Consider the following 14477-nt stretch of genomic DNA (forward strand, 5'->3'; position numbering starts at 1 on the left):
CTTCTGAATTTACAACAACTTTCATTTAAATATTTGCATTGCTTTTATTTTAATTCAATTTAATTTGTTTAGCATAATTATAAAACTCTATAATTTATTGTGTAGACTAGAGTCCTTGTGGAATTCGACCCCTAAGTATTACAGTGATCTCTTAATTTGAGAGAGTAGCTCAGGGTTAAATTTGAGCATATCAATACATAAGTGGAGAGACCATTTGGCTGAAGAACCACTCTTTTTTCCCACTCCCCATTCAAAGCCTTAGTCCCTAAGATGTATACTGGAGTTTGGATATGAACAATGTTGGCTACCTCTCCAAGTTATCAATTTATACTATCTACCTTTCACAATGACGATTTACCTTAGTTCATGTTCTTATCAGTTCCAAAATTTCGATCATTATTATTTCAAAGCTCAACAATACTAGCAATGATATCAATACCTAACTAGGTAACAACCAGCGCATAGTACAGATAAATCAATCAAATAAAATTATTATGAATAAAATTATTATTTGAGATCTAAGATTCGTTTGTACATTATTTTATTTTATTCAAATTTACGATTGTTTTATTTAAAAATATATTTCACCCGTGAAATCTATGAATATAGAAACGAATTTTAACGTGGTGTAGATATTTGTATGGACTTTATTTTAATAAAATATGAATAATTATCAACTTTAAAAAATAATTTGTTGTTTTTTAAAGAAGAATAATATAGATTCAAATTAAATGGTTACAAATAGTTTTAATTTGTGAATTTTGATTTAAATCTATAATGACATAGATATAATTAGTATAATTAATGATAGTTATTTGTTAAAATGTGCTTCGAACTCTCTAACGACGACAATCCGCATTTTCTTAAGAATGTTTATCTATTAATATATAGGAGATGCTACTAGTTTTGTAAATTCGACACACACAACTGTAATTAAATTGTTAATTATCCCAAACATATAATTTCTTTTTTTTTTAACGCATATTCGATAATTCACAAAAAGTTAAGTTTTATCCCAAACCAAAAAAAAAAAGGAAAATAGTCTGACTTTCGTATTTCTTACTTTATACATGTATTTACTTTAGTGTTATTAAAAGGAACAAAGTTTAGTATAAAGTACGTGTTTATACGTATGTAAATTGTGGGCAAGATTTTGGAATTTACAAAGGCAATGGAATTATCTTTCCGTACAGCGGCCGTGAAAGGGCTAAGGAAGAAGAAGGTGTGGTTGAAGGCAGACGAAGCCATGGTCACCAAGCCCGGTTCTAAATCCTGCGGGTTTGAGAATCTCACTGAGGATCTATTGATGGAGATACTGGTGAAGTTATCAGCTAAACAGGTGACGAGGTCAATGTGCGTCTCAAAACTTTGGTATTCCGTAATCTCCTCTCGCTATTTTACCAACCTTTTTCTTGAATCCTCATCAATGACGTCCAAACGACCGCGTTTACATATGTATCTTGTGAGAAAAAGATACCTACTTAATTATACGTGTCTTACATCATCGTCGCTTGATGATCACTTGGATACGCCTGTCTTTGTATTCGACGAAACTCTGGACATGCCAGGACTGGGAGGCTATTTCGTGAATGCTCTTCGTGGCTTGCTCTGTGTTAGGCTTGGGAGATGTGTGCGAATCTGTAACGTCACCACCAAGCAGCTCGTGGATTTGCCCATCATGAGATCAGAACTTCTGGCTGATGCCAATAACAATATTTGGAGCTTTTTTGGACACGACTCTGTTAATGGTGAATACAAAGTGCTTAGCACAGTTTGGAAGGGGAGCAAGGGAGAGGGCATAATGAGATCCGAGCATCAGATGTTGGTACTTGGTCCTGAAGCTTATTGGAGAAACACTTATAACATCAGTACTCATCCTCATCGTCCTGACTCACAAGGTATCTTCATCAACGGTGTGTTGTATTATGGAGCTTGGATTTACAAGAACACATGTGTGGTTATGAGTTTTGACTTTGCTTATGAAGAGTTTGATTTTATTGAATTACCTGTTGAGGCTGGCATTGTCTGGCAAAAATATTGCGCGACCCTCATCAATTACGGAGGCAAGTTAGCTGTGTTAGAATACTCCAAGCTTTCATCTAATGCGAGCGTGGACCTGTGGGTTATGGAGAGTGCAGAGGATATGAAGTGGTCAAACAAGAATATTGTTTTACCTCTTTCACAAATGGATTTTTTCCATGGCGATAAGTTGGAGATACAATGCATGAGTCGATGCGGTGAGATTAGGCTACTAAAGACAGAGACGATATGGACTCCAACAACACCCTCTGTCATATATGATTTGGAGAAGAAAAAGATAACAAGAAGCCTTGAAATAAAAAGTTCCTTGTATTTGTATTGGAATTTCCATACGACTTTTTGGGAGGATGATATTGAGAGCATTATGTACTTGGAGACCTAGATTATGTTCGAAACTCCTAAGATTAATTTATTTATTAGGGTTAGATTAAACCACATTTAGTTGTAGAGAGAATCTAAATGAGGGTTTTTCTTTGGATTTTTTCAGATTTATTTTTTCTTTGGATTTTTTCTTTTTATCATCCATTTGGATACGAGTTGTTTCAAATAGTAGCCAAGATATGATCTATAATGCCATAATGGATAATATGTATTGAAAGTAATTTTTTTTCATTCAAAAAAAAAAAAGATATGATTCAAGCTATGGGCAGATAGGTACGTTTGGTTCATTAGATATTGTATTCTAGTTTTATTTTCCTCTTTCATCTAGATTAGTTTTTTTCCATCTGCCCACCAAGAAATCCTAAAAAAATTTGCTTGTTTATTTGTGATTTGCTAAATTTCACGACTTTTGATGATTTGGTTGTTGATCAAATAAAAGGCTAACTCGACTTGCTTCTTCTCCTTAACTATGCACTTCACTACCTTCAGTCATTGATTAATTCCTCTGTGTTTTCATTATTAGCATATAGCTGGTTATACCGGTTAACTCTGGTTAACTTGGGTTTGATGTGGTTTAATGACTGAGTATAAATACTTTAGAATTGGGATAATTGAGATTTTATCTTTGTAATATTCACTTTGTCAGTTACATAAATAAAGTTCCGTTATCTCTCCGGTCATCTTTTTAACTCTGATCATCTTGTTCGTCGGACTTTATCATGGTATCAGAGCTATCTCTTTGAGTTTTATACAACTTCCGCACTATCGTCCAGTTTTCTCTTAGATGCAATTTTTGCAATCTCTTCTTTTCGCGATTTGCGATTTGTTCATCGGAATTTGTTTTACACTTTTGATTTTGATGTTTTTGGTTTGATCGAGCTTGGGTAACAACGAATCTTGTGTTCAATTTCACAATTCGTGTTTCAATTTCATTTTTTTTTGGATTCTTGGATTTTGCTCAAAGCAATGAACTCGCAAGATCAGCCTTCAGTTCCGATGACTCGACCACCGGTTCCACCGTCTTCTACCAGTGAGCAACGTTATCAAGTTGATCAATATGATAACTCCTATTATCTTCATAACGCTGATCATGTTGGTATGATTCTTGTTTCGGATCGTCTTTGTACTGCTTCTGATCAGGCCGGCCCAATAAATATATGGACCCTGAGCTAGAAAAAAATTTGGACCCTAATTTACATGGTAAAAAAAAAAAAAATTGGACCCTAAATATAAAGGAAAAAAATCAAAAAAATGAGTGGACCCGGTGCACTGGCACACCCAGCACACCCCTAGAGCCGGGCCTGCTTCTGGTTTTCATTCTTGGAGAAGGTCGATGTGGATGGCCTTGAATACTAGAAATAAGTTGGGGTTTAAAAATGGTACAATAAGGAAACCAGCAGAGGATCATAGGGATTTTGGAGCTTGGTCTCGATGCAATGACATCGTTTCTAATTGGTTAATGAATTCTGTAGATAAAAAGATTGGTCAATCTTTACTTTTCATACCAACTGCTGAAGGCATATGGAAGAACTTGTTATCTCGTTTTAAGCAGGATGATGCTCCTAGGATCTTTGATATTGAACAGAAGCTTAGCAAGTTAGTTCAAGGATCTATGGATATCTCGACTTACTATACAACCTTGCTTACTTTGTGGGAAGAACTAAGGAATTATGTTGATTTGCCTGTTTGTACGTGTGGTCGGTGTGAGTGTGATGCAGCTATTAAGTGGGAGACTTTACAGCAGCGAGGCAGGGTGACAAAATTTCTCATGGGTTTGAATGAAGGTTATGATCAGACTAGGAGACACATTCTGATGCTCAAACCTGTTCCGAGTATTGAAGAAGTTTTTAATATGGTTACTCAGGATGAACGCCATATCACGGTGAAGCCTGCTACTCGTGTTGATAATGTTGCTTTTCAAACTACTGCTCCTCTGGTTAACAATGCAGAGAATGCTTATATTGCTGCTTACAACACTGCTCGACACACACAGAAACCTATGTGTATTCATTGTGGGAAAGTGGGACATACTGTGCAAAAATGCTACAAGTTACATGGATATCCTCCAGGACATGGGAAGGTGAATAATGGAGGGTTTAATCAGAAGGGAAACACACAATTTCAGCCACGGATGCCTATGGTGCCAGTCCAGCCGCGAATGCAACAACCTCAAATGTCCCTTATGGGAGTGCTATGCAAAATGCAAATGTTGTTGCTCAAGTTTACTCTGATATGGGAACTTATCCGGCTGAGGGAACCAATTCTTATGGACCTGTAGTTCCACAGTATGCAGCACACAATGTTCCTGGTGTTAATAACCTTCAAGGTCTTTCTCCGCAACAGGTTGAGCAATTGATTTCGCAATTTCGGGTAAATGTTCAGGTACAAGAGCCTGCGGCTTCTTCTTCTAGTACCTCTGGTAATACTGCAACTATTACAGAACATGGTCTGATGGCACATACATCTACTTCTGGTACTATAATTCATTTTCCTTCTACTTCTCTTAAATATGAGAATAATAATCTTGTTTTCAAAGATCATGTTCTTTCTACTCTTCAGAAATTTCTTCCTCATGATGCTTAGATAATTGATAGTGGGGCATCTATTCATGTTTGTTCAGATTTAGCTTTGTTTAGTGAACTAAGATTTGTGTCTAATGTCACTGTTATATTACCTAATGGTGCTAGGGTATCAATCACGCATACAGGAACTGTTCATATCACTCATACATTAGTTTTACATAATGTTTTACATGTACCGGATTTTAAATTCAATCTCATTAGTATCAGTTGTTTAGCAAAGTTTTTAAACTGTTCCGCTCATTTCTTTGAATATTTTTGTTTCATTCAGGAACTTTCTCAGGGCTTGATGATTGGGAGGGGTAGACTATTTCACAATCTTTACATTCTGGAACAAGAGAATGCGACCCTCTCTACATCAACACCTGCAGCTTGTTCCTCTGTTCAACCTTTCTCTGGTTCAGTGAGTGATGATAGTCAGCTTTGGCATCAGCGTTTAGGGTATCCCTCGTCTATTATTTTGCAGAAACTAGTTAGTTTGATTCCTGCTTTGAAGTCTTTTGTTTCTTCTCCTACTCCGTGTTCTATTTGTCCTTTAGCAAAGCAAAAGAGGTTAGCTTACGTTTGTCATAACAATTTGTCTAATCACCCTTTTGATCTTATTCATATGGATGTTTGGGGTCCTTTTAGTATTGAGTCAATAGAATGTTTCAAATATTCTCTTACCTTGGTTGATGATTGTAGTCGAACGACTTGGGTATACATGTTACGAAATAAATCAAATGTTGCTATTGCTTTTCCAGCTTTTATAATAAGAGAATCAAGGCTATTAGATCAGATAATGCACATGAATTAACTTTTTCAGAATTAATCAAAGAACATGGCATGTTACACTATTTTTCTTGTGCATATACACCACAACAAAATTCTGTAGTAGAAAGAAAGCATCAACACCTTTTGAATGTTGCTAGAGCATTGCTTTTCCAGTCTAATATATCTTTGCATTTTTGGAGTGATTGTATACTTACTGAAGTTTTCTTAATAAATAGATTACCTTCTCCTCTATGGGCAAACAAATCTCCTTTTAAACTTCTTTTACAAAAATTGCCAGATTACTCACTTTTAAAGAATTTTGGATGTCTTAGTTATGTTTCTACTAATGTTCAACATATAACTAAATTTGATCCTAGGGCTAAACCTTGTGTTTTTTAGGTTATCCAACTGGTTATAAAGGTTATAAAGTCTTGGATTTAGAATCTCAGGTTGTTTCCATCTCTAGAAATGTGATTTTCCATGAAAGTATTTTTCCTTTTAAGTCTAGTGATATAGGTAGAATTGTTGTTGACATGTTTCCAAATTCTATTTTACCATTACCTGCTCCTTTACATTTTGTTGAATCTATGCCTTTGATTGATGAGGATAGCTTGATTTTTAACCCAGATAGAGCACCTGAATCATTACCATCTGCATCATTGTCATCACCATTAGTTCCTGCACCTACTGGTAATATAGCGACACAAGATACAGATGTTAGTATTCCAATCATAGCTAGGCCTAAGCGAACTACTAAAGCCCCTAGTTATTTTTCTGAGTATCATTGTTCTCTTGTCCCCTTTTCCTCATCTTTGCCACCTACTAATTTTAATACTTCCTTGTCTATAGTTAAAGACAATACACCTAAACAAACTACACCTTATCCTCTTTCTACAGTCGTTTCTTATGATCGATATACTCCTCTTTTTCAGTCTTATATCTTTTCTTATAACATGGAAACCGAGCCTAAAACGTTTCATCAGGCCATGAAATATGAGAAGTGGACAAATGCAGCGGATGCAGAGCTTCAGGCTCTTGAACTTGCTCATACCTGGGATGTTGAATCTTTGCCACCGGGTAAGAATGTCGTTGAATGTAAATGGATATTCACCATTAAGTACAATCCGGATAGTACGGTGGAACGCTATAAAGCTCGTTTGGTAGCTCAAGGTTTTACACAACAGGAGGGAATTGATTATTTTCAGTTATAACTTATTGGCACGAGTTTGGAATGAACTACAACTTTATCCATACTTGTTGGATCATTCCTACAGTTTTTCTTAATTATCCTTATGTTGCTTTTTTTTTTTGTCCAGACCCCTAAGGCTAGTTTTACGGTATCGGGGTTGAAAATACTTTGTTTGCAATAAGATCCAGACATTGAGCGTCCTTCAAATGCTCTTTTTTCTTCTGTCCACGTATATAATATTTTCAAATTCCTTGGATTGAGTGAGGAAGAATGTTCTGGAGAGTACGTTGACCAGCTCTTCCAGATTTTTATAAGCAGCATTGAAGAATACGCTAAGTAATGTGGTGATACTTAACGTTATTAGATCAGGTTATAAGGCTTTCGTAACGCAATCTTCATTTTACGATTTTGATGATTTGGTTGTTGATCACATTGTAGTTAACCATGCACTAATCTTCTGCATGAAAGAAAGAAAAAGAAAAAGAAAAAAATCTGTATATGGCACGTGCTACAAAAAGTGTACACGTGTGTAATCATGGTTATCTCCATAATATCAAATCAGAAAAAGGAAGTAATCCATAGAGTTATCAAAATGCAGGAATTATTAAGAAAGATAATTAAATTAACCATTTGGATTAATCTTCTCTTCTAACTCAAACAACGACGATAAACAACAAACGCCCCTACTCTTCTCGCCTCTCGAAGTCTCCGGCAATAACCGTACGGACGTCGACGAGGTCTCATCAGAGGAAGAGTACGACGTGTACAACGAGATCGGCCACGACGACGAAAGAACATCTTCGACGCCTACGTCGGAACTAGGTTCTCCGGCGATATCTTTGGATGGTACAACTACAAAGTTTAACACCAAATCGACGAAGGCTGCGAAGATGTATCTATGGCTGGTCTTGGCGTTCACTTTCAAGAACCAAAATAGAAGTTTCTCGAGGCTTTTCCAGTCATGATGAAGAGCGTGTGCTTCAACCATCTTTTCCATTGAGTTCTTGAAATCAGAGTAAGGATCGTTTGTTTCCAAGGACAAGAGCATGAAGCCTTCTTCTTCATCATCATGATCTTCTCTCTTGGTAGCGCAATCGAGTATAGAGTTCGATGTTCCTCTCTGTTCGAAGATGAGTCTTTTCGATGATTTTAGGCCTCTAATCACATTCTCTATAGACTCTATTTCCGGCGGATTTTCCATGACGTGGCTGGTGGAGGAGAAGGATGAGTAGGACGAGGAGGAGGAGAAGCTTCTTGGTGGTGGCTCGGATTCATCGACATGTTTAGGTTTGTTAACGGTTACGGAAGCTCTTGAAGATGTTGTTTTTGGGTTTTGTTGATGACAAGAAGGCCATGGCCATGAAGAGGAAGAAGATGATGAACTTGAAGAAAATGAAGAAGATGAAGTCATGTTGTTCTTGTTTAGGAATGGGAGTTTCATTTTCCTTACCATTTTGGTTTTTTTTTTTTTTTTGGTTCTTAAGAAAATAAGACAAGACGAGAATGCAATTTTCTCTTTTTTTTTGGGGTTGGATTCAAAATTATAGAGAATTAATGGTGAGAGAGCGAAGGAAGATTTTAAGGCTTTTGAAAAAGAGAGTAGAGGCAGCAGCACCAAAGGATGCGGGGTCATTTTTTACAAAAGAGAAAACTTTATTAGATTTATTAAATTTTATTAAATTTTGATTTTCTTTTTTTGGTTAGTGTATTTAATTATTGGCACCCAAATTTATTGTTGTTTTGTTGGGGATCATTCAATTTTTTTAAGTACATTTTCCCGGTTAAAACTTTTGTGTGTTTTTCTAACAATTTTGATAATTTGAATCTCCAGAATCTATTATCTATATATATCTGTTTGAATATTAATTAATACATGGACTACTCCTAATAGTATATAAACTCACTTCAAAACTTAAGTAAACTGTAAATGCTCATGGAATTGATACTTTTGCGTAAAAGTATCAAAAGATACTTTTGCGTAATTGCGTTAGTCACAGAAAATGTAGATCAAATACATGATAGGTCTGTTTGGTAACATGCATAAAGTTTTACAGAAAACGGTAAGCTGAAGCTGTAAACTATTACGAAATAGTGGAAAACTGTAAAAAAAGTTGTACAGTTTTTTTGTAAAATGGTTATCAATCAGTGTCGATATAAGTCAATGCATATTGTAGTAATTTAAGTATACTTTATCTAAAAATAATTTAAAATTTAACACATCTATGAAACTTTTAAAATTTTTATGTATTTGATAATGAGCAAATTATTAAAAAGAAAAAAGAAACAAATATCATTGTAATTAAATAAAATTAAATTTTAGGAAATGGAACGTAACTACCTACTGAACTAGTGTTGTGAGAAAAGAGTTATCAACGTCAATGTTTGATTAAATGTTCCTATTAAAAATTGACAGGCAACTATTAAACTATAGATAGATACAACAACATGACATAAACGATCTCCAAAATAAATGAGTTCAACAATATGGATCGCCAAAATAATTGATTGAAACTTGATAGCTGTACCTGTCGAAAATATCCACCATGATCATTATAATGTAAGCATTATAATATACCATCAAAAATAGTATTCAATCATAGTAATCACCAGTGATCAACTAAACCCCCCCCCCCCCAACGGTTTTGTTAAAAATGGGAAACTTCATTTACATAGTTTGAACAATCATCTCTTATAAACTGCATTAGTTAATTAGTAAAATGATTCGGTAGTATAGAAATCAACTCTCATCTTGGGCTGTTTGCACAGATTCACATAGTTTGAACAATCAATTATATACAATCAAACAAAAAAAAATGATTCTTTACTATAGAACTCTGAATTCAATGTGCTCTATGAAATTTGGATAGTCTTTTATATTAGTTTCACCAAAAGTTGGGACCATAACCCTAAATCTTTCGTGTTAGTGTGACGTCATGTTTAGAACAAAATTTCGTAGAATGTGTAGACAACTAAGATGAAAAAAAAAATTCAATTAAAATGAGAACAAGGTATTTAAAACATATATATATATATAATATATATCAATAGATACTAGCTAGATAGGCATGTACGTGTACGAGTACGTATCCCACACTTTAAATATAACACGAACTAATAAATAAATAAAACGAGAACTAATAAACGCATTTAAAAATAGGTTACTCAACGAACAGTCGAAGGAACCAACCAACTATCAAAAAGATATGACGTCGATGTTAGACAAATATTATAAAGTTCCGTGGCAGTCGCTTCAACTGAAACATTTCCCAATTTTAATAGTAATAATTCATTCACATATCTTTGTCGAATCTGAAACTGATACAACTTTAATATGATAGGACCTTAAAAAGTTAAAGCATCGTGGCCATCGGCTAGCTTGACCTGTCCGGCTTGAATACGAACATATCTAAAAGAATAATTTTAGATTGATCTACGTCGAAACAATATTTTGCTTACAAATTTTGGTCTGAGTCCAACCCAAATAGTTTAACGTTGGAATTTATTAAGTTTTAAAGTGTAAATAACGAAAGAAAACAAAATAAACAGACAAAATTTTCTTCAAAACTATACCAGACTATGCTGCGATTTTAATTGTAACAAAATATATAGCTATCGGTGAAACCTTAGCAGCAAATAAATTAAAAAAGAAAGGTGAAAAGACAAGTGAGCAATACAAAAAGAGAGTTAAAGAGAGACAAAAGTGTAAATGCTTATATCTTTACGTATTTCCTCATGTAGACTTGTTTCCCACAAACATAATGTACTTCCGAATCTTATAAAGCAGTTTAAAAAGATATAGTTACTTTTTACATATACTTTCATTTTTATTCACTGTTTTTAGCAGTTACATGCATATATATTAGTTATAAATTGTCAGCAGAAGAGACATGTGTAATAACGTTGATTGTTAAAAGATTTTTATACCGACAATGAAAATTTTGATGAGTCTTATGTCGATAGAATTAGTCAAGAGTTTTCAACTACCGAGCATTTGCAGTTTTCCCAAAAATAATACTATTACATTAAGAATTATATGTCCGGTCATGTGTATCGAAGACAATGGGATTGATGGCCAGGGCGTACAAAATCTATTGGTTTGTCCGTTTGTATTTGGACCACAATGGAGTTGGATGAAATGTATTTGCAAATAAAAATTATTAAGTTGCCTAGCTCTTGTAGCTCACCGGTCAACGAAGGCATATAATGGTGCAACGCTTGACTGGTTCGAGACGAGGCTGGGCATCATAGAGAGAGGCATGAGAGAGAGATCGAGAGAAGCTAAGAACCATGTGATTCATAGCCATATGAGATATTCTAAAATATCTCTAAAAAAAATAATAATAATAAAAAAAACAATTATTAAGTTAAATTGAAACTCTATACTTTGCAACCCTTTTTTTCCTTTGGTCTTTGTCGATGTCATGCTTGCATGTATATGATCCACCAACAAATTAAAAACACCTTTATCTATATATATAATAGAATGGAAGTAAGTAAGGATTAAAAAGAAAGGATTCAAACTATAGCTTCATACCTTCCTTTTGTGATGCGCACATCTGCGCATGCATGCATGTTACGAGGCTCAAGAATATATATATGGACCTCATCATCACCTACTCTATAGTATAACTCAATATTTTTACTACAATTAGTGATGAAATCATTAATTGGAACTAATCTATTACAAAACAATTGTGATGCTTTGTGAATAAAATTGTATTTTTATTTGATAAATGAACAACAACAAAATATATTAATTATATTAAAAATGTACCGTACCTACCATATATCAGCATGAGTCACGCATGGAAAGCAAAGAACGAATTATCTCACGAATATACGAATTGATAACATAACATAAGAGATGAAATGCTCAGACAGAGATCTCTTAATTGGGTCCGCATCAATCCCTCTTGACGTACGTAACTCGATACGCTTCTAACCGAGGACAATCGTCAACTGCATGTTTATTTCTTCTCTCATGCATGAATAATCATATATCTATTGATCAGTAGTCTGCACGATACATTTGGATGTAGCCGCGATGAAGCGAGTGTACCGCAACCATCTCCACCATGAACCACTTGAAATTAGAGAAAGTGTAGATGGATTCCAAGGGCAAGAGCATGAATCCTTGTTCCTCATCTCTTCCAGAATAGAGTTTGATTCTCCTTTATGTTCAAAGATGAGTCGTTTTGATAATTGTATTCCTTTGATCACATTCTCTATGGACTCGGTCTCCGGCAGCTCTTCAATGGCATCGATGGAGGAGGATGAGGAAGAGGAGGAGATGATGGCAGGAAGCGGTTTTTCCTCGTCCATATCTTCTCCATTTTCCTCCTTCTCCTCATCCTCTTCCTCAACCCCCTTTTCCTCCTCGTCCACCATCTCCTCTTCCTCATCCCCCTTTTCCTCCTCCTCCTCTTCGACGTCGTCAGTAGGGTTGATTGCGGTGGTATTGACTCTGAAAGATTGTGTTCTAGGGTTTTGGTGACAAGAAGGCCATCCCCATGATGATGAATCTGAACTTGAATAACATGATGATGAAAAACTCTTGTTTAAAAATGGGATTTTCATTTTTTTTTTTCCCTCTTTGTTGTTCGTATCTTTCCTAATTTCTTGGGTTGGAAATCAATATGAGAAAATTGCTTAGGGGGAGTATAAAAGGGTTTTGGGGTGGGTGATAGATATCGTGAAACTTCGTATTTATTGTTGAACCTAAAGGAATGTACGATTAAAAGTGAACAAAGGGTTAAGACTTAAGAGTCTTTTGGATATCTGATTTTCGGGTACGTAAATCCAAAGCACGAGAAAGAAAATACATAAGTCCAAAAACAACGTAATAAATCTCAAAAATTAGCAAAAAAAAAACTTACTGTATTATTATACTCTTATTATCATTATTATTATGAATAGTAAATTTATAAGTTCATTTACGGATTCTCGTAGACAAATAAGTAAATACCTAGTTTTCATGTTGCTAGACATACATACTCGAACCTCAAATCTCAATTCACAAGTAAAAAAAAATTATAATGGTTCGAGACGGATCTTGATTCTACATAATAAAAGGTTATTACTACGACGTATAGGATTATATATAAATTATTCTTTGAAATGTTTGTATTATTCGAAAAAATTAAGTTTAGAAAACATCGTTGACCGTGTTACAATATTGCTGATCCATAATTATTATACTTATAAGTTTGGTCGTACTGTTACGGTACATAGTTATTTATCAACCATAACAATTATTTGTCCCTTTGGTCCATCTAATTTTGGTGAACATAATAATAACTGTACTATCACAATTTATTTTCTTTTTAATGTTCCTGTAAAACATTAGTCGACAGCACACAAATGTTTAAAATATGGATGTAACAACAGATCTCCGGAACTTAATTTCACAATGTCACCGTAACTATTAGTTGAAACTTGACAGTTGACAACTTCACTTACGGCATGTGATTATGCGTATTACGTATATGTCCTAACCGATTTTTCACAATTTCTCGAATATACACTACAAGAAAACAAGGCGATTACTGACGGAAATTACTGACGGCACTAATCTGTCGGTAATTACCGACGGCTTACTGACGAATATCTGACAGAAGATTAGTTTGTCGGTTGTTCGTCAGAAATTTACTGACGGACAAAATCCGTCGGTAATCCTTTAGTTTTTCTGACGGATTACTGACGGATATATAATTTTCTTCGCGTGTGTCAAATTTGGGTTGGTGATTTTTGATCTGTCGGTAATCTGTCATAAATAACCGATGGAAAACTGACGAATATTAACTTTTCGTCGGGTGTGTCAAAATTTGGTCTGTTTTTTTCGATCCGTCGGTAATCCGTCAGTAATAACCGACGGATTACTGACGGTTTATATGTGGATAATGTAAAATCTTTCTAACTTAGCTCCATAATGCATTATTTTATAAGCAATGTATAAAAGATGAGTTTTCAATGCCTAACTAATCTTGTTTTAAACAACATTCTTAAAAATTTGTGTTTTTATAGAAAAATGAGTTGTTTACTTAAAAGACTTATGGTGTGGTATTACATATTATGGGGATTATGGGTAAGTATTTGCCATGTGTCTTTGAAATTATTTTTTCTCTCTAATTTAATCATATAGATGTTTATTTTCACAAATGATTTTGTGGTTAGTATATAATACATATTATATACATATTTGTCAATAAAAATTATGAAATTAAGAGTTTTAATCTTAAATCCGTCAGTAATCCGTCAGTAATCCGACAAATATAATATTGACAAAATTTTGGTATCTGTCGGTAATCTGTCGGAAATAACTGACGGAAAACCGACGGATATCAAATTTTTTGCCCGCGAGCTAAATAAAGTCAAATTTTTGGGACGCGGGAAATGAAAAAATTAAGACATCCGTCAGTTATTCCGTCAGTACCGTCGATATTACCAAAGCACTTCATCTTCTTCTCCCCATATTGTTTTTACTTTTCCAAAAATCTTTCTCAAATCCTCTCTCCATGGCTGACCTCCATAGATTA

The 14477-nt window shown here is 34.6% G+C and overlaps 1 protein-coding gene and 3 pseudogenes across 2 annotated transcripts; 2 read left to right on the forward strand and 2 right to left on the reverse strand.

Annotated features, from left to right (window-relative positions):
* The first annotated feature begins 1171 nt into the window (after positions 1-1171).
* On the forward strand, positions 1172-2422 carry LOC104715590 (putative F-box protein At3g52320 pseudogene; annotated as a pseudogene).
* Positions 2423-3387: 965 nt separating this feature from the next.
* LOC147938947 (uncharacterized) lies at positions 3388-5796 on the forward strand (annotated as a pseudogene).
* Positions 5797-7423: 1627 nt separating this feature from the next.
* Positions 7424-8492, reverse strand: LOC104711804 (transcription repressor OFP18 pseudogene; annotated as a pseudogene). The gene has a single exon (XR_015567115.1). The product of XR_015567115.1 is annotated as a transcription repressor OFP18 pseudogene (transcript).
* A 3278-nt stretch (positions 8493-11770) lies between these two features.
* Positions 11771-12538, reverse strand: LOC104715591 (transcription repressor OFP15-like). The gene has a single exon (XM_010432983.3). The coding sequence runs from the start codon at positions 12517-12519 to the stop codon at positions 11944-11946; it is 576 nt and encodes a 191-aa protein (XP_010431285.2). The 5' UTR covers positions 12520-12538; the 3' UTR covers positions 11771-11943.
* Positions 12539-14477: the final 1939 nt, after the last annotated feature.

This window comes from Camelina sativa, chromosome 9, assembly GCF_030686135.1.
Source record: "Camelina sativa cultivar CO46 ecotype springtype chromosome 9, ASM3068613v1".
Classification (NCBI taxonomy): Eukaryota; Viridiplantae; Streptophyta; class Magnoliopsida; order Brassicales; family Brassicaceae; genus Camelina; species Camelina sativa.

What these genes read in the sequence shown, in the direction of transcription:
- LOC104715591 (XM_010432983.3), bottom strand. Translation starts at nt 12,519, where the DNA reads ATGAAAATCCCATTTTTAAACAAGAGTTTTTCATCATCATGTTATTCA.